Source organism: Nycticebus coucang, chromosome 5 (genome assembly GCF_027406575.1).
Source record: "Nycticebus coucang isolate mNycCou1 chromosome 5, mNycCou1.pri, whole genome shotgun sequence".
NCBI lineage: Eukaryota > Metazoa > Chordata > Mammalia > Primates > Lorisidae > Nycticebus > Nycticebus coucang.
In genome coordinates, this window is record NC_069784.1 from 104,979,199 (window position 1) to 104,998,353 (window position 19,155).

The 19,155-nt window shown below is 34.4% G+C and overlaps 2 protein-coding genes across 6 annotated transcripts in view; one reads left to right on the forward strand and one right to left on the reverse strand.

Moving 5' to 3' along the window:
• Nucleotides 1–19,155, reverse strand: part of PTPRK (protein tyrosine phosphatase receptor type K) — a 556,126-nt gene that overhangs the window by 206,370 nt on the left and 330,601 nt on the right. For all 5 annotated transcript variants that reach the window (XM_053590941.1, XM_053590944.1, XM_053590942.1 and 2 more), the window contains exon 7: nucleotides 5,023–5,316. In XM_053590941.1, the coding sequence (XP_053446916.1) occupies nucleotides 5,023–5,316 (294 nt within the window). The remainder of the gene's footprint in view (nucleotides 1–5,022; nucleotides 5,317–19,155) is intronic.
• LOC128585741 (transmembrane protein 14C-like) lies at nucleotides 18,249–18,545 on the forward strand. The gene has a single exon (XM_053590946.1). The coding sequence runs from the start codon at nucleotides 18,249–18,251 to the stop codon at nucleotides 18,543–18,545; it is 297 nt and encodes a 98-aa protein (XP_053446921.1).

Consider the following 19,155-nt stretch of genomic DNA (forward strand, 5'->3'; position numbering starts at 1 on the left):
GCAGAGTAAGCCAGTGACCAACTGGAATTCATCTATTTTCCAAACTAACAAAACATCGGCAATGTTAATGAGTGGGCTGAGCATGCGGTTACTTCTGTTTTTAATTCTATTCATATCGCTTTACATCTTACTCTCTGTAAGTTTGTTCCTGGTGATTACTAGGGGCTTAAGTGCAAGCCACTGGAGGTGTAAATTTGAAGACCTAGGGCTAAACCCTGTATTGTTAACAAAGAAGTCAACCAAAAGTTTTTTTTCTGAATAAATGTTTTCAAACAAAAATAATCTCTACAGAATCTGAAAAACAAAATCAACTTTCATTATTCTCTAAAAAGAACAAAATCTAAAACAAATTTTGCTCTTAGATTTCCAAGAAAATTAAAGAACCCTTTTCCATTATTTTTGTTGTGGGTTTTTATCTGTAGTTTTCCTGACTTCGGTAATGGTGGCATCACTTTTTCAAAGTCTTGCACAAAAACAAAAAGCAAGAAGCCACACACAATTAATATGTAAGTTAATACATTTCAAAAAATGTTTAAAGCAAGCGTTAAAAGAAGCCTTCAATTTAAACCAAATAGTAAGTCATCCTTATACTGTAAAAACAATCCAATTCTTAGAAGAGTTTTTATTTTGCTTTAACCTCTAGGCTGAGAGGCATTTGTAACTAGTCTTTGTGATAGTTAACTATCTCGGACCACGGGGGGGAAAAAAATCAATATATGGTACCATTTTGTTGATGAAACTATAGACAAAAGGACAAAATTTAATTCCTCAGCTTGTGGTTTCTGGTATATGCCTGAGTATTATTTTGCTTTATTTTTCCTTCCATTTTGGATTTAGGAGAGACAAAAATGCATTTTTAGTAAATGTTTATGCTTAAGATAGTATACTCTCCTTTCACTGCTTTATAGATCTAAATGCCTCATTGAAAATTGCCACGAGCACTGAACTTCAATATAAACGTAGAGGGTAGTTTTCTCAACTGTGTCAATATATTATGTTCTGGACACTCTGAACTATTGACCTTCCCTATGAGGGAGAAGCTGCTAAAATGTCAGTTAATCATAAAGCAGTTCCACGACGGGTTACCTAGTAGCAGAAGGCAATTTAAAAGAGCAATTTTAACATACAATTGCCAAAGCATGCAACACAAACAATTTCTGATAGCGTATTTTATTTCCATTTAGTAAGAGAAAGAAAAACTGTATTTTCCTACTTTCTATACCAATGGTATACCCAGAGGAAAGAGAGACAGGGAAAAAAGCAAGCCTACTTTGCCTGATTGTTCCTTGGAGTTTCTGAATTATTTCCTATTTAAAACAACTCCATATTTGTGCCTTTTTTAAAATTTATAAAATACCTGAAGAAACATTATGTGGGAAATAACACGGGTCAGAGTATAAAGTAACAGTAAAATAATCACGCCCCCCAGGTTCATAGAGAAGGAGGCAGGCGCAGGTGGCTTCAGCCACCAGAGGCTGTAATTACCACTTCTCCTAACTCGAGAGACCCTAAAGCAAGTAATTGCTCTTACCAAATAATTTTAATGTACTTTAAAAAGAACAAAAAAAACAGTTTTGGCCATCAGGCAAGACATTTTCAGGAAAGGATAAAGTAAAACACTATCATACACTTCTCTAACTGCTCAGAGTACTTAAAACAGCATATATTTGAACATTAAGCGCTAATCAATTGCACTTCCAATAAAAGTGAATTTGAAAATATTAACCTATGTGTTCTCAGGGAATAAGTTAACCTTGCTGATTCTAGTTTTAAAAATGTACATACCTCCCAGGTTTTATCTATTATGCTTTTATTTATTTCTGCTATACAATTATAAGGAAAATAATAATTACCTACAGTAGCAGTAGGATGGAAAAGAATTAAGCCTTCTAAAGTACCATAAAATATGGTTGAGATGCAGCTCCTCAGTTATCTGATATTAGACAAATCACTGTTTGTTTTTTTCCTGAATGTTAAATTCACCAGCTGCTAAAGTCGGATCATAGTATATCTAAATCATAGGACTGGTGTGAAAATAAAATATCATCATAGATTCACTTCATATGTTGGTTTCAAAGCAGTATTCATCAACACTTGGCTACAAAAAATTCTACATTTTCATTTGAAAATGTAAAATTTACTCATTAATACATATGAGTAAAACCTTTCTATTGAATCTCTAAACAATTATTTATAACAGATTCCTGCCAAATAACACTGACTATTGCCAGAAATAAAATGGCAATGCCTTAAACACATTAAAATGGAATTTTAAAAATAGCAAATATTAACAAATTTACTCTTTGATTGGTACTTAGTAGTCACAAAAATTGTTTCTCTGTGATACACCAAAATAAAATGAGAAGTCTAAAAGGCAGAAAATAATCTTCATTCCCTATTATTTAAAAGAAGTTTATGTGAAACTGGTATCTCAGACACACATATAGCTAGCAAATATTTATACTTTTTTAAAAGGCTTCCTGGTGGTCTAATATGCTGGGTGTTATAAAATGACTACTTCAAAATAGTCAATATTAATTCAGTGAGATGATATTAGTAGCAAACTCTTAATTATAATGTGGAGTACTCCTAGTTCTAATTAAAATAGAATGGTTTTTAGATCTACTATGCAGCACCACTTATGAAACTGGTATTCAGGCATGCAGAATTTAACAGAATTAGATCAGAACTTCCTCCCAATGTTATGCTTGGGATCTCAAAGTTATCATTTCCCCAGATTATGAAGAATTTTTAGGACTGTGAAAAAATGTACTAAAAATCAGCTGATACCGTAGTTGGCATAAACTGTGTTCTATTTTGTTGATAAGAGAGCCCACGTGGAGGCCAATTAGTGATACTGCTGAAGTCTAAAGGACCTTAAATTTGGAGAAAAGTAAATTGATCTTAAAGGGAATAAACACAAATCATAATTTTAATGGATACTGACTATTTAGTTACACAATATTTATTATGTTCAATTTCTGCTTTTCAGAGATTGCTTAAAAAATAATATACAATATATACTTTCCTAATCTTTCCCTTCTTTTCTAATAAGAGTAATATTAGTAGACATTCCTAATGAAATGGTAACCATAGTTGCACTCAAATCTACAATCTACTTGAAAATCTTGTCTGTCTGAGCTCCCCTCTTAAAACCTACAATACAACTCATGAGAAAAGTCATTAAGTATATAATAGATACACATGACAAAGACTCATCACATGTGCAAGTTTTAAAACAAACTTACCGAAGTTGGAAGTAGAACAGCAAGTGACTGAACATTTTAAGCCACAAAGAGCATACAAATTATTTCTCAAAATAAGAATCAGATAAAAAGACTAACATAAGTCCAAAATGTCAAGGCATTTCTAAGTTAGAAAGCAGTTTAGTTATCTTTAACTCTGTCTCCTCTTGAAAAGACCAAGTTATACCCTGAATAAAATACTTCAAAGCACTTTATAGTCGTATTTTTACTTATTACGATTCAAATTGTACTCAGAACAGAAATCAATAGGGATAAATCAATGTTCATTAACATGTTTTCTACTTAGTTAATACAGTATAACAAGCTTTAAAACATAATCCCATTTACTTGTGATTGCCATGGCTCTCACACCAATAACTAATCCCAAATAATTCCAGAGTTAAATAAAAATCATGGCACAACAGTAATACACCGTGTGTGTGGTATTGCTAATTTTTCCAAAAAAAAACTTTTTTGATTGAAATAAAAAAATAAAGCAGATGAGATATTTCACAGAAAGGAATTTGGGCAGAGGAAATCAACAGAAAGACCACTAGAATAGCAAACTATCACTGGTTAGTATTATTTACATATTTACATATATATGTTATAAAGATTAAATGCAGAAAAAAGGTAATTTCATGTATCAGAAAAATCAGCAAATTATTGAACTATATCATCTAAGTCTCAAACTAATGATTATAAGCAATTCAACTTCCTATTAGTGAATTTTCAATAGGAGCTATTAACATAAGAATTGAGTTGAATTTAAAAATACTTAAGTATTACAGTATAATTAAGTACTTAAATGGGTTTTGCTTTGAGTGTACATCAGTACTTTTGGTGGGAAAACCCAGCAATAATGCAAATGATAAACAGATACTCAAGAAAAAAAGGACATTTTATAAGCACTTACATGTTCATATTCCATAGTTTTGGTTTTCAATTATCAGGTATTTCAGCATAATATTGAGTATAAAATATTTCATTAAACTAGTTTTAATAATAAATACTACACTAAAACTTCACTGAAATAACTGAGATAATTAAACTTTTTAGTTGCTTTTAGTAAATAGCTAACAATTCCTTCTATTATAAGAATATAGTGCAGTAAGAAGCCAGGATGTTATTTATTTTTTATTTCACTTTTTAGTTTTTTGTGTTTTCTCCACAGCTATTATTTTCACCATTCTGCTTTAGTCACGGGGAAGACAATAACAGGGCTTAAACATGAAAGGAAAATCTCTAACAATTCTACAGCTCGATGTCAAGCTGCTGAACTAATCCACCACGGTTATGGGATTTTCTGAATAGAATACTTACCTCTCTAGGCCTTGTACTGAGTAATGTTTCCTATCAATTTTATATGATATGGCCTCTGCACCGACTATAACAAAATTATTGAAAAATATAATTTCTACATGGTAAAAAAGGTATTTAGTATTTGCAAAACTGAAAAGGTCTTTTTTTTACCAATAATACTTTCATCAACATCTATCAGAGATTTTTAGACCAAGTATCCAGCAGGCTCACCAAAACTACCATGCAAAACAAGAATGGAGATTTGTAATGATATTGGATCAACAATGGAAAAGCATTCACGCTGCTTTCAAATCAAAATCGACATAACCAAGGTGATGATTTACCTAATTCTTAGAACTCTCAGAATAGTGTGACTACATTGTGCACCAAATAACTAACTTTTAATATTGCATGGACAGTGCACATTGATGCTAGGTTCTGTTGCAGAGTAGAATGCCCTGCTACTCAGTCTTACCTGCACATTTGGTTCTGGTGATTAGTGGAGGTCCTGGGAGCCCTGTTCCACCTTCTCCAGGTCTGGTAAGTAGGACGCGGATCTCATATTCAGTGTCCGGATCTAAATGCCACAATTTATAGGTTGGAGCATTGACGGCATGTGTCTCTGTCCAGGATCCCGATGTCATCCGGTATTCCACTTCCTTCAGGATGATGGGACCATCCCCAATGATGGAGTTGGCGTTCAGCTGAATTAGCAAATATGTCGGCCCAACACCAAGCAGCTGTGGAGGGGCAATGGGTCTTGGTGGTTCTAGGAGAGAGGAGTGTACACTCTAATTAATGAACAATCTAAAATATCATAGCACAGAGACTCATTAATGCCTCGCAAAGTTTAAACGCTAATGAACAATTTTCTCCTTGGACACCAGAGTTGGAAATACTTTGTAGCATTTATTTTCCCATTTTGCAAGATTATTAATATGAGCTATCAATGTCATTAAAATAAGTTGATTTAACACTGTTCCAAAGCAAAGTAATGATGTTTTAGTTTTCAAAATGGCTTTTAAACTTTTTACTAACTTACCTTAGAAAGGGGCATTTACAACAAACAAATATGAACGTGTCAGCTAGCAAAGGTGTTTTGTCGGAATTTCATGATAGTCTAGGAACAGGAATTCCATTATATTGGGATGGCCAATGAAGGCCTCTTTAATTTTTTTTAATTAAAAAAATTAAATTTTTAGTTTCAGAAAAAGAGGGGGTACACACGTTTTATTTATATTCTTTGTCTTATATGTATTATAATTAATAGAAATATTAATGCCTCACAAAGCTTAAATGATTATTAGATCATTTATTTAGGATTATATGATAAATATTTCGAAGAAAACCAGGAAGATGAATGGTCTAGCAAATGTATTTGTAAAGAGAAAATAATTTTCCAGATTGTATGCATCCATTTTACCACAATTTTTCTTTTATTAAAAACATGTCTCTCTGCAGCAATAAACTTTTAAAGTCAGAGTAAACAAAGAACATAAAGAGAAAATATTGAGAGATAGATAGCTAGGAACAGAGAAAAGTTGACCCTTGACATTGTATCTCATTCATTCATGAAATGAAATATGGCCACAGTGGTACTTTTTGTTTTTGCTTTGCTGTGCATGCCTTCAGCGTTCCTAGAGATAAGAAAGAAGGCACAGCAAGGTTGAATTCAGAAGCTCACGCTGGATGTTGACTTGTTTCCACGCATCCACCTCTGTGGGACAAACTGAAATTTACACCTAGGCAAAATCACAAATCACTACACGTCACTGACCTTCGGGACTAATGTGTGATACGGCAATGCATCAAATGCTAAACTCAAATGTCAAAGGTGCGTTGCAATTTAATTTTGGATAGCTTAAGATATTTTTGCTTGAAAGAAACTTCAGGAAACATTTCAATGTTTAAAGTTATAGAAATGACAAATGATACAAGGTATTATAGCGCTCTTTGTTCCTTAACAAAATGCAACTGAAATGAGATATCGGACACTCCACAGCTCTAATTTTATCCGTGTGGTCTGTCCGCAAGGAATACTAAGTCATGAAGATCTCCTTACTAACTTGTGATTGGGTGGGATTTTCTTAGAATTTTTGGACACTAATCACATTCTCAAGAAAGTTAAAAGACTTTAAAGGAAAGTGTTAGTAAGTCATGGTTGCTCAAAAATTGATTTAAATATTTTTTAAAAGTCAGAGAAAATTGCATAGAGGAAAACTACTAAATGCAACCACATAATATGCTCTTCCCCAACCCATTCCAGGTGGGAGTATTAGAGAAGAAGCAGATGAAAGGAAGTTAAGAACATACAACCGACATCTTTCAAACTGAATTTTCTATCTTAATGGCAACACATTGTATAGAAAAGGGTACAATGAAAAGAAGCCTGTAAGTAAGTTTAACCTTTTTACACAAGGTTAAGGACACAAGAATTTTCAGCAGCAGTGCAAGATTTTCTTTTTAACACTGACTGTCTACTAGTAAAGTTCCTAACTGAAAAGCCACTCAATTACAAATGTCCATAATATAAGACTAGAATGCAAGATAGGATTGTCTTGTCTGGAGCTCTATTTGAACTAATGTTATTGTCAAGAATATTTTTCAAAATTCGTAACATATTCACTGAGTAGCTAATGAATTGCTAGGGTATTCTCCATGCTGGATATCCGTATAACTTTGTGAGGGAGACACAGTAACAATATACCAGCACATTCATTACTTTAAACTGAGAGTTATATAGGAAACAACAGAATCCTGTGATAAAGAAGAACAGATTTTTTCCCCTATTCAAAATCACTTGAAGAATTGAAGTTACTCCTTCAAATAATCTCGGCTCAATCTGGCAACAGCTTTTAAACTAATTATCAGCGGAATCATATGACTGTGTGATTCACTGTGCTCATGTGTAAAATGAAAATAAAACTAGGATCACAAAAAATGGCATATGCCATACAACCTATATTCATTTTGAATTATTTCTGTATCTATATAAATGTATTTCTTAATACCTTATTGATAAATTTTAACCACAATATCCACTCCTAATGGTTTGCAAGTTGTTTCCACAATATGTAGTCAAAATCGTGTAGAAGGTGAACTGTTTCTAATTTCACAACCAGATGCAAGGGAGAATATATTCTCAAAAGGAAAAGTTTAAATAAAACCAAATAGTTTACAATTTCCATTTATCAGCTAACATAAGATTGAGGTGCACGTTTCATCCCAAGAAACTTCCCTGACTAGTCTAACAACTTTCATATTCAGTGTTTACAAAAGTTCTAGCAGTTAAGAGAACAAGAAAACTGATACAGCCTCTAAACCTTAAAGTAAAATGAAACTGAGTAGAGGACTAAACATAATAGAAAAATGCAAATGTCTTCCCACACTATCTAAACACTGCACATACTTTCAGAAGCAATCTGTATTTTGTGAATAAACTGAATTGCCTCACATATGAAATGTTTGTTTTCACTCCAGATGGCTCAGATACTAACTAATTTAAGTAGGAAAAAGATGGTAAATTCACAGGACACTGGGGTTCTATCCCAGAGCAGCAATACCCTCCTCATTTTACAGCTCAAAAATGACCTGATGGGATCTAATACGTAATATAATAAGGAGCAGGGACAACATGCTAAACGAATTACAAGTAACAAACCTTGGTTGATCTATGAATTTACAGGAATCATGAAACCTCACTGCATGTGTGCAGACTGAATGTTAAGTCTCACCTTTCCAAACTGTACACACCATTGCTGTGGACAAAAAATTTAAGAGAGATCACACAATGGGAAAGGAAGTGAGAAAAAAGCTACACCATAATATTAGAAGGAAATGCAAGAGTAAAGCAGAATAGTTCTTCAATTACTTCTATCTTTAAGGAAGTGACACAAAGGAAAATAAAATGTGGTATCAAGAAGACTAGTTTCAGAAACGTATACGTAGTAAATTTAAACATGGACAAATTTAAATATGACCTAACTTCTTTGCACTACAATTTCTTCATTTGTAAATTAGACATTACTTCAAGAATTTATGACGACTCCACAGTTCTAAATACATCAATAAACCCTATATGTGAGCCCTGTATGTTTTGCTTTGTTTTTGCCCTAAAGTACATACATTTTAAAACTGGAAATTAATATTCAATGGCAGTGTTTTGTGTATGTAAACAAATGACTTTGATGTAATCAGGCTCTTGGCCTGAAGAGGGGCAGCAATTCACTCTGATCAGTTTTATGTCTCACTTGCTTTGGTTAGGCAAGGGCACGGGGTCCAGTAATCACAAAACCATAGCTCAAATTTGGAAATGTGGCAATGTTGAGAGATGATTAAAAGCATATACATTGATTAACAACATGATCATAAGAAGTGAAACCATGCATTAATGAAACTAATATACCACTACATATTAAATTTTTTACATTGGAGGTAAAAAGTAGCCTTAAATTAGCATATGCATTATGTTTTTAGGCCCCTGAGAACAGGAGGTTTATTTATAAAATCTCTATTCATTTCAATAAATTATGCATGAATTTTAATCAGTTCACAAAGGAACAAGTAATTGTTTTGCAGCAATATTAATATTCATCATAACTTAATACACTACCAGACTAGAGGTGTGGTGTGAATAAATCCCAGTTGTACAATAGGTATTAACTGAAGCATGCAATCCCTAAAATGTAAGATAAACTTTGTCCATGTTATCAATTAACTTTCAACTAAGACTTACATTCATTACTCCAGAACTGAGCCTATTATAAAACTCCAATTATATATTCAAATTGCTATATTTGTTTTTATATTTCAAATAATTTTTAAGTGCCTTGAAGTAAACCTTTATGAAAGTATACTCTCACCCAGTTATTCCTCTTACAGTATTATTTTGCAAACACGTGTAATTTATTAAAATTCAATTAATTAATAAAATACAAAATCAAAAATAGAAGCCATATATCTAGGAAAAGGCAATAGCAAAATAAATGTCAAGGCAAATAGCATTGCTACATTCATCATTTCAAACAGACAAACTAAAAACTTTTTGATCCCATCTCCTTCCTAATTGCTTATTTATTTGTTGATAAGTCCTTGACATAAAATATCCTAAGATTAACCCTTCCACTATAGAAGCAGGCAACGATATGCCATTAGTTTCCTACATCTGCTGTAACAAATTACCATAAACTTGGGTGGCTTAACACAACAGAAATTCTCTCACAGTTCTACAAGGCAGAAATCTGAAATCATTATTACTTAGTTAAAATCAAGGTGTCAGAAGACTATGTTGCCTTTAAAGGATCTAAGACAAAAATCCGCTCCATATGGGTTGTGGTATTCTTCTAGCAGCTGTTGTGGTATTCCTTGTCTTGTGGACATACCCCTCCAACTCCTGCCTCACTGCTCACATTGCTTTCTCCTCTCCTGTCTGGAGACAAATGACCCCCTGCCATCCACTTCCATGGACACAGATGATTGTATTTGGGGCCCACATAGATAATCCAGGATACTCTCGCCATTTCAGTAACTTCAACTTATTCACCCTTGCAAACATCACTTTTCTATATAAGGTAACATTCACAGGTCCCAGGGATTAGAACATGATGTATTTGGTGCACATTTTTTGGCCTACTAAAATCATGGACTAGGATTCTCATTCTTCTTGCTAGGGGATATCTCAGCTTCACTTTTTCTCAAGTTGGTAGGAAGCTTATGAACAGAAAAAACTTTAAAAAGGTTTTTGAGGTAGGCTCAGAGCTGTAGAAATTATAGAAGTGTCAATAATTTATCTATTTTTTTATTTGCTATAAAAGGAAGTAACAATGATGAAAATTATTACATAAAGTGGCTACAGGAGTTGATGCTCCCTTACCATACAAATACCTACCAAATTCAACGGAAGAATGCTTGCCGTGGAGATACCATTACTTTCCTTAAATGAAAAGATCCCTTCAAAGTCAATTTTATTCCATTTCTTTATTGTTCCCCACACAGAATTGTGATCCAGTTCTGGTTCTTGTTGAATAAAAATTTACTAATTTTGTTCCCTACCACCTGCTGGATGCTCAAGTAAAGGGAGATGGACACGAGAGAGGCTGAGGGAGGTCACAGGACACTGGTGTGTTAGATTCCACTTATTTATTCAGCTACTCTGTAATAGTTTCTAAATGATTTTAAATTATGCCTCAACAGGATAACATAATATAATGGTACTTGAGTGTTTCAGGAAACTTTAAACAATATCAGTGATGTACAGAAAGATGACCTTTGCTCCTATAAGAAATGGAAAGCACATTATAAATAATTAGAAGTATTTTACTCGGATATTTAGTATCATATTTGTGATACGATTATTTGTTTCATTTTTCTTAGTAAAACATGAAGGGCACATTTGAAAATTTTTAGATTTAACAGGTTTTCGCCTGCATTCCCAGTTTGTAAACTATAACCAGATACATTTCTGAGAAGCGTAATGTTCTCATGATGTTCACACTGTGATTTTTCTGAGACTTCAGATTTTCAGTCCAAACACGTTCCTTAGGCAGCCAAATAGCTCATGATTTTTGCTCATGTCAATGGAGTCAGCAAATTCTAAAACAATCTTTCACATAAATTATAATTTTATTATACATTTGTGTATTACTATAATTAAGTTAAATATTTTTAAATTATAATATTAAAATCTATTTTTAAATCCAGAGATACCTTTTTCAAATCATACCACTCAGGTCACTTGTGAGCTGATATTGGTCAAATAAAGTTCATGCTAACATATCACAAAGTTTGGACATTGTCCAACATGAGGGCCCTGTCCCAACTATTTATCAATCAAGAGCTGTTATTGGCCAGGCACAATCCTGTTAGTGGATTACAGGCACGGTGGCTCACGCCTGTAATGCCAGCACTCTGGGAGGCCAAGACAGATTGAGCTTAGGAGTTTGAGTCTGGCCTGAATAAGAGCGAGACCCCTTCTCCACTAAAAATACAAAAACTAGCTGGGCATCGAGGCAGGTACCTGTAGTCCCAGCTACTTGGGAAGCAAGAAGATCTCCTGAGCCCAAGAGACTGAGGTTGCCACTAGACAGAGTGCGACTCTGTCTCAAATAATAATAATAATAATAATAATAATAATAGTTATCATCATGTATCTGTTTGGAAATTAGATGGTTGTTAGCATATAGTTGTGATGAACTATGGAAAGAATACAGTTTATATTCAAAATGTTTCACACACAAATAATTTCTGAGAACTACGAAATATGAACACATAATTATACAGTGCTGAGTTGGTAGAAAACTTTAAAGTGAAAAAATTCCAATTATACATATAACAAAATGCTCATTTAATGGAAAATTATCCATGTCTGTTTATACTGTGTATTTTTCAATCACTATTAATTATTTCCAGCTACACAGTTTCTTCATTCCCTTCCAGTGGCTCCCCATGGAAAATGGTAGTTCAAACTCAGGCAGCAAAAGACGGCATGATCTCACTTTTATGTAGAATCAAAATAAGATGCACTCACAGAAGCAGACAGTGGAATAGTGATTAGGCGGGGCTTGGGAAGTAGTTATGGGAAATGAAGAAATGATAAATAAAAAGTACCAAATTTCAATTAGACGAGATGAGTAAGTTCTGCACTATGGTTACTATAGTTAACAATAACGCATTTATACTTAAAATTTTCTTAGCGCGTAGATATTAAATGTTCTCCAACCAAAAAAAAAGTATATAAGGCAATAAATATATTAATTAGTCTGCTTTACTAATTCCAATGTGTGTGTATATATAATATATAATATATATTAAAACGTCACATTGTGCAACTTAAACATACACAATATTTGTCAATTAGAACTTGGGTAGAGCTGAAGAAAAAAATAATTCTCCAGTTGGAAAGTCTTATAGGCTCCTCTAGAGAAACGCTACAAAAATGTGGAAGATAATGTCAACAATGTTGAAAATAATAATTTATGACTTGTGCTTAGTAAAGTTACATCACTTATGTTTTCATTTCTCAAAGGAACAATGGAGTAGAATTTTGAAGAAGAGAACCCAACCCCTGCAGAAGTGATTACTAGTTCAGACAGAATTGATTATAGCTAAGAAGACACAGGTAAATGGGCATTTGAGCATATAGCTTCCTCATATTCACTAACCAAGTGATCTGGTAATAATGTTTTTGGGAAACAGTATATAACAAGAAATACAGATATGCTCATAAATCAAAGTAATCTCCCTTCTGGTAATTTATTATAAAGATTTATATAAATCTCTGTTTAAAAGAACAAAAAGTCAAAATATTCAGCAAATGGACAACAGTGACGCAGATCACAGTACATCTATTCAATAGACTTCCACACAAGCCTTAAGAATGCGAGTTACGAAGTTTATTAGTTTTCACTTTAAAAAGTAAAAAGTGTATCTCTAGGGCAAAAACATTGGCAACCACCAACACCGAAATAAAATATGCCAAAGAGGGAATAGCACTGACTGGAGGAAAGTGGGAGTATGAGTGAGTTTTATTTTTTCTTTTATCTCTATTGGCCAATAAAATTTGTAGTATGTCTACAAAATGTTCTCATTATTACATTTCCAGCATTTCTCACAGTCCGTGACAAAGTTTAACGCTTCTGTTACAGGAAGAATGACTGGTTCAACAATGCCTTGCAGAAAAGTTACTCATGCCACTGTTAAGAAAAAAGTGTCTCCATAAATTCTATCCATTCTCTATAAGAAAATGTATATTATAACTTTAGTGTTTGACAACATTTGAGGATGACCATACAACTTTGATATGTATTTTACTTAGTTTTAGATGCTATAATTAAGTCCTAAAAACTAAGATTTATCACCTTTTACTTTGAACCATGTAGTCAGCCAATTGCTCTGACATTGATACATACAGCACATACAAATTGTTACTATTTAATTAAAAGAGTTAGTTGACTGGAACAAAAGAAAGCTTTCTAAGCAATTGCTTAGTGACCAAGTGGCATCAAGTGATTTATCCAGCTTGTAAAAAGAAGACATAACTACAGACCTAGCAATAATTCTTCATGTTTTAGTCAAATCAATTAAAACATTTTAAGAAAATGTTTTCCATGTGAGGAAACATTCTCATTTATATATTTTAAAAGAAATTTAAATATATAATATCAGTCAGGAATGATGTAAAATATATAATGATACCAGCACCAGAATATATATACACATGCATATATGTATTTGAACAAAAATCTAATTAATGATAAGGGAAAATGCTAAGTATACAACCTTTCATAGTAAACAACTATTTTGTCACTCAAGACTCTGTATGATAAGAATTCACTTTTTAAACTGCAAGATCTGTGGAATTGCAGTATTTAATCTCTATGACATGATTCTTTCCTGCTACCTAAAATGCTGAAATAAGAATTATTTCAGCAATGAAACTGCAAATTTTGCATATGGAATTTTACATCCTTGCATTACCATGGCATTTTATTCACCTTGATTTGAAAACACTGCTGCAATAACTCTATTACCTGCTTGAAATAAAAAGGCACAACAGAAGCACAGTTTTCCGCCTGTCAGCAGAAAATGAAGACAAGGTTAGGTTCATAGCTAGGATAGATGAAAGGGTGAAAGGATTTTAAAAAGTGAAGTTCATTTGCTTTTCAGCCCATATAATCAAATTGTAAGGTATATAGCTGCAAATTTGTATACTCTCTCCCTCATTTATTATCTATGCAATGAATTGGTTTAACGTCATGAATTACTGCAATGGTTTAACAACTTCACAAAGCCCTCTTAGTACCATACTCCACATGGTAGCAAACAATAGGTTGTGATGAAAATTATGGATGCCCTTGAATGAGTCAGAAGCTATTATTTCTCTTACGGTTGTTTAATACCTCATTTTAGCTTTGTCAGAGTTCAACCCCTTCACAGCATTTCAAGGAAAGAACATCCAGTTGATCCCAAGAATAACAAGTCAATGCAGTAAAACTCAGAAAGCCTTCAATTCTTTGTTTAGTACCCTCAAGTCTAGGGACATAAACAGGTAAGCCCTTCTCCATCTCATCAGCCACCTTTATGAGGCAGGAGAATTAAAATAAAAAAAAATGGTGGGAGAGGTGGTGCTCATAGCTCAGTGGGTAGGGCGCCAGCCACATACACTGAGGCTGGCAGGTTTGAATCCAGCCCAGGCCTGCTAAACAACAACTGCAACAAAAAATAGCCGGGCATTGTGGTGGGCACCTGTAGTCCCAGCTACTTGGGAGGCTGAGGCAAGAGAATCGCTTAAGCCCAAGAGTTAGAGGTTGTCTCCCAAGAAAAAAAAAAAAAAGTGGGAGAAAGGAGAGGAACGGAGCTTGGCAATGTATAATATGCTCCAGCAACACGTTTATTTCACTGACATTACACAACACCAGCTACTATTCCATCACAGATTGTTGGCAAAAGGATGTGGGTACAGTAACACCACTCACTTTCATATTCTGTTAATACATCTTAAGATGCAATGGCTGAATCTAGTAAACAAGGACATATCAATTAAAAAAATTCCACTGCAAAATCTCTACAGTGAGATTATAATCTTTGTGTATATGTGTATTACACACACATATGAACATGTACATGACACAATCAAGAAAAAAGTATTGTTAAAAATATCTTGAGTCTGCCACATCTACACACATTCAAAATTTTCATCAGCCTAAATTCTAAATTTTGAGGACATTTTAAACTTTGCAATTAGGAGAATTTCCCAGTACTTAATTGTAACCAAGTAATCTGTTTGCCAACTTGCTCCCTGGGTCTAAACCAGGTGTCCAACCTTCCCCCCAACCCCACCACACACTGGAATAAGAATTGTCTTGGGCCACACATTAAATACGCAAATACTAATGAGAGCTGATTAGCAAACAAAATAAATAAAGAAAAAACTAGTCTGTGATAATTTGACACCACAGATCAGCACAAAAAAGTCCTCACAAAATCAGCATGCAGTCCGCAGGCCGCGGGATGGACATCCCTGGATCTAAACAATCCATTGTGTTTACTTGTTGAAATATAAGGCATAATAAGCATATGTTCCTTATATATGCATACTTTGTGATCATTCCAAGACAATTCAGAATAATGAATGGGGGATTTGTGTATATGAAGTCAGCAACAGATGGCCGTTTTTTTCAATTTAATGACTCAGACCTGCAATGGAATCAGGAGACACCACTTGCTTCCTCCTCTGGACGAAGGAGTGTACAGAGTGGAGGGTACAGAGCGGCTATTTTTGGCTTAGGCATTTCTCCTCTGTGCAGACATATTTACTTCTTAAAAACTGAAAAGAGTGGCCGGGCGCGGTGGCTCACGCATGTAATCCTAGCACTCTGCGAGGCTGAGGCAGGTGGACTGCCTGAGCTCACAGGTTCAAGACCAGCCTGAGCCGGAGGGAAACCTTGTTTCTAAAAATAGCCAGGTGTTGTGGCGGGCTCCTGTAGTTTCAGGTGCTCGGGAGGCTGAGGCAAGAATTTGAGGTTGCTATGAGCTATGATGCCACAGCACTCTACCAAGAATGACAAAGTGAGACCTTCTCCAAATTAAAAAAAAAAAAAATCAAAAAGAATTTTTGGTGATGTAGTAACTCCTCTTAGTAATAGGACTGACTTGTGCTCTACTAACTCCAGAGCAGTCATAATTTTCAGGCTCTTTTCCAGTTAGAAATTCAGAAACCTTCAGAGACTTTAAAAATCTTCCTAGCAGAGAAAAGGTGTCACTGCTTATAGAGGTCCAACTCAGATTCATAATATAAAGGTTCCCAATATATATCAATGCCAAAGAACAAATGTCTAAGTTAGCAAATACAAAACATTTCCTCAATTAGAAAATTAAACAAAACAATAAAACAGTCATGTGCTCTACTGGGTTAAATGTCTTGGATTAAATGAAGAGATAGAGAACTTTTACTGAGAAATGAGTTCAGCAATGGCAATTACTGACTTTAGGTTAGCAGTACCTGATGGCATCTACTTAGAAGAGTCCAGTGGATTTGAACAAGGGACAAGAGGACAGATTCTGTGCCTTTCCACTTTATTCTATGAACAAGAAAAAGAGGCTATTGTGGGCAATTAGAGACTATTTCAGGCAAAATGATGAACAAAGGCAATACCATAAAAATAGAGCCATGATTGGGGTCACCAGAGTTATAAGAACTTCTGAATAATTATTGTAATCATCTATTTCAATTAGCATTTCTTCAGGGGCCAAAATGCCTGTCCCCAGTAGTCAAAGTGTAATCAAACATGAAATCACCACACCTAAGTTTTATAATTGAATGGAAATGGAAGGTAGACAAGAATAATTACAGACCCGTCTGATAAAATAACAAGTTAGGGGTATTTTTAAGATATTTAACCATGTAAAGAGTTACCTTTCAAAGGACATTTTATACTAGTGAGACAGCTCAGCCAGTAAAAGACCTTTTATTTTCATTCCCTTCGAACACACCCACTTTCACACCATAAGGGGGCATTTGACATTTCACAATATCAAAATAAGTCATATCATCAAAAATATAAAATACCAGAAAGCAGATCTGTGCACAGGAAGGGAAAGTCTCAAGAAGAGTAAAATAAGGCTTCTGGGCTCTCAGGCAGTTACACAGCTAAGAGGCAGGGCTTCTGGACTATCAGTCAGGTAGTTACACAGCTAAGGGGCGGGGCTCTTCTCTCTCAGCATCTTCTCTCAGGGACAAGGAAGCTCCCTATCTACTTTGGTGAATGTCACATCTCTTACAAATAAGGTCACAAAATGGCTATCAACCCACACTATTCATATATTCTTTTTTTCTCGACTTTAAATTTACCATCCTTTTCCAATTTCAGCCAGTCAACTGAAAGCTTGCTAGGGGAAAAAAAGGTAAGTAAAATATGCTAATATTTTCACAGACACTGGAGACTATAAATTGGTGGATGTAAAATAAATACAGAATTGAGAAAGAAAGTTAACTATTTTAAGTATTATGAAGAAAAGAAAATGTAAAATGACACACTAACGTAAGTTGATGACTAAGAGATCTCCACACTGAAGGGTACCATTTCCTGCTCCAAAGTCACCAAAGTCACGCAGTATATTTTTAAATGGATATCTCTATGTCTATATCCAGGTTTTAAATTAAGGGTCTGACATTGGGCAAATGTCAAGACAGCAAGTTTGGAAATTAACTACAGACATATACCAGATGTGTACGTATAAGGCATAATGACTTGTTTAGAATATAAAGGCACTAATTTGAGGCTGGATATTTTAAAAAATCTTTCAAAAGATATTTTAACATATACACATAAATGCAAACCATATTAAATAAATACATTTGATTATTATAACTCTATATTTTTCTCTTTATAAAATCACATGTCAATATTGTAGGGAAAGAGAGACCAATGGTTAAGCCTATACTCTCTAAGCCATGATACCAGTTAGGAGATGTTTAAATTACAGGCAGAATGGCCAGGAAAAAAATAAATCCCTGAAAGAATACTAGATAGTTTTTATGACTATTATAGCATTATACGGTAGATAACACATGAAAGATGCAATAAAAGCATAAATATCTCCAGTGACTAGTGCGCCCTTGGCGGCCTGTGCAGACCTTTGGGAACGCCGTTCAGGTGCAGGCCTGGATTAAGTCTCCTGTCTGGACAGAGCGAGAAATGAATAATGCAGAAGGACACTGGCCCGCTAGTGCCTTTGCACTGGTTTGGCTTTGGCTACGCAGCACTGGTTGCTTCTGGTGGGACCACTGGTTATGCAAAAGCTGGTAGTGTACCGTCCCTGGCTGCTGGGCTCCTCTTCGGGGGTTTAGCAGGCCTGGGTGCTTATCAGCTGTCTCAGGATCCCAGGAACATTTGGGTTTTCCTAGCTACATCTGGGACCTTGGCTGGCATTATGGGAATGAGATTCTACCACTCTGGAAAATTTATGCCTACAGGTTTAATTGCAGGTGCCAGTTGGTGATGGTTGCCAAAGTTGGAATTAGTATGTTGAACAGACCTCATCAGTAGTGATCATGTCCTAGCTTGGACTCATGAAGAATTTAAAAAGTCTCTAAACGTTACTGTTTTCAGTGTATCAAGAGAGAAAAGTGCAGCATTTCTGTATCTTTGACATTCTACTTAAAAAAAAAAAAGACACTGAACTTGATGGGAAAATTATCAGTCTTCAGTGTTATAACCCTACACAGGTGACCAATGTATAACACAAAGCTTAACAAAACACTCATACAGATTGATTCTTACATACTGATGTTATCTCTTCTTTCAGTACCTATAAGTAAAATTTCAAGGGGTAAAATTTTAAGTGTCAACATTGGGTACCCTGAAACCTCATGCCCTAGTCCCTTAAAAAAACTTCTGTTCCAGGGAACAGAATGAATAAAATATCTTAGGAGATTTAGGATATCTGTTCTTTTGCTTATCTTAGAGCAGAGACCTACTTTGAAATGATGTTAAATGAAATACGTAATATTAATGAAAATAAAGTTTACTATAAATTAAAAAAAAAGCATAAATAACATAGTCACTGTGATGGTCTGAAAACGTGACCAGAAAGAGAGATTGAGAGGTTG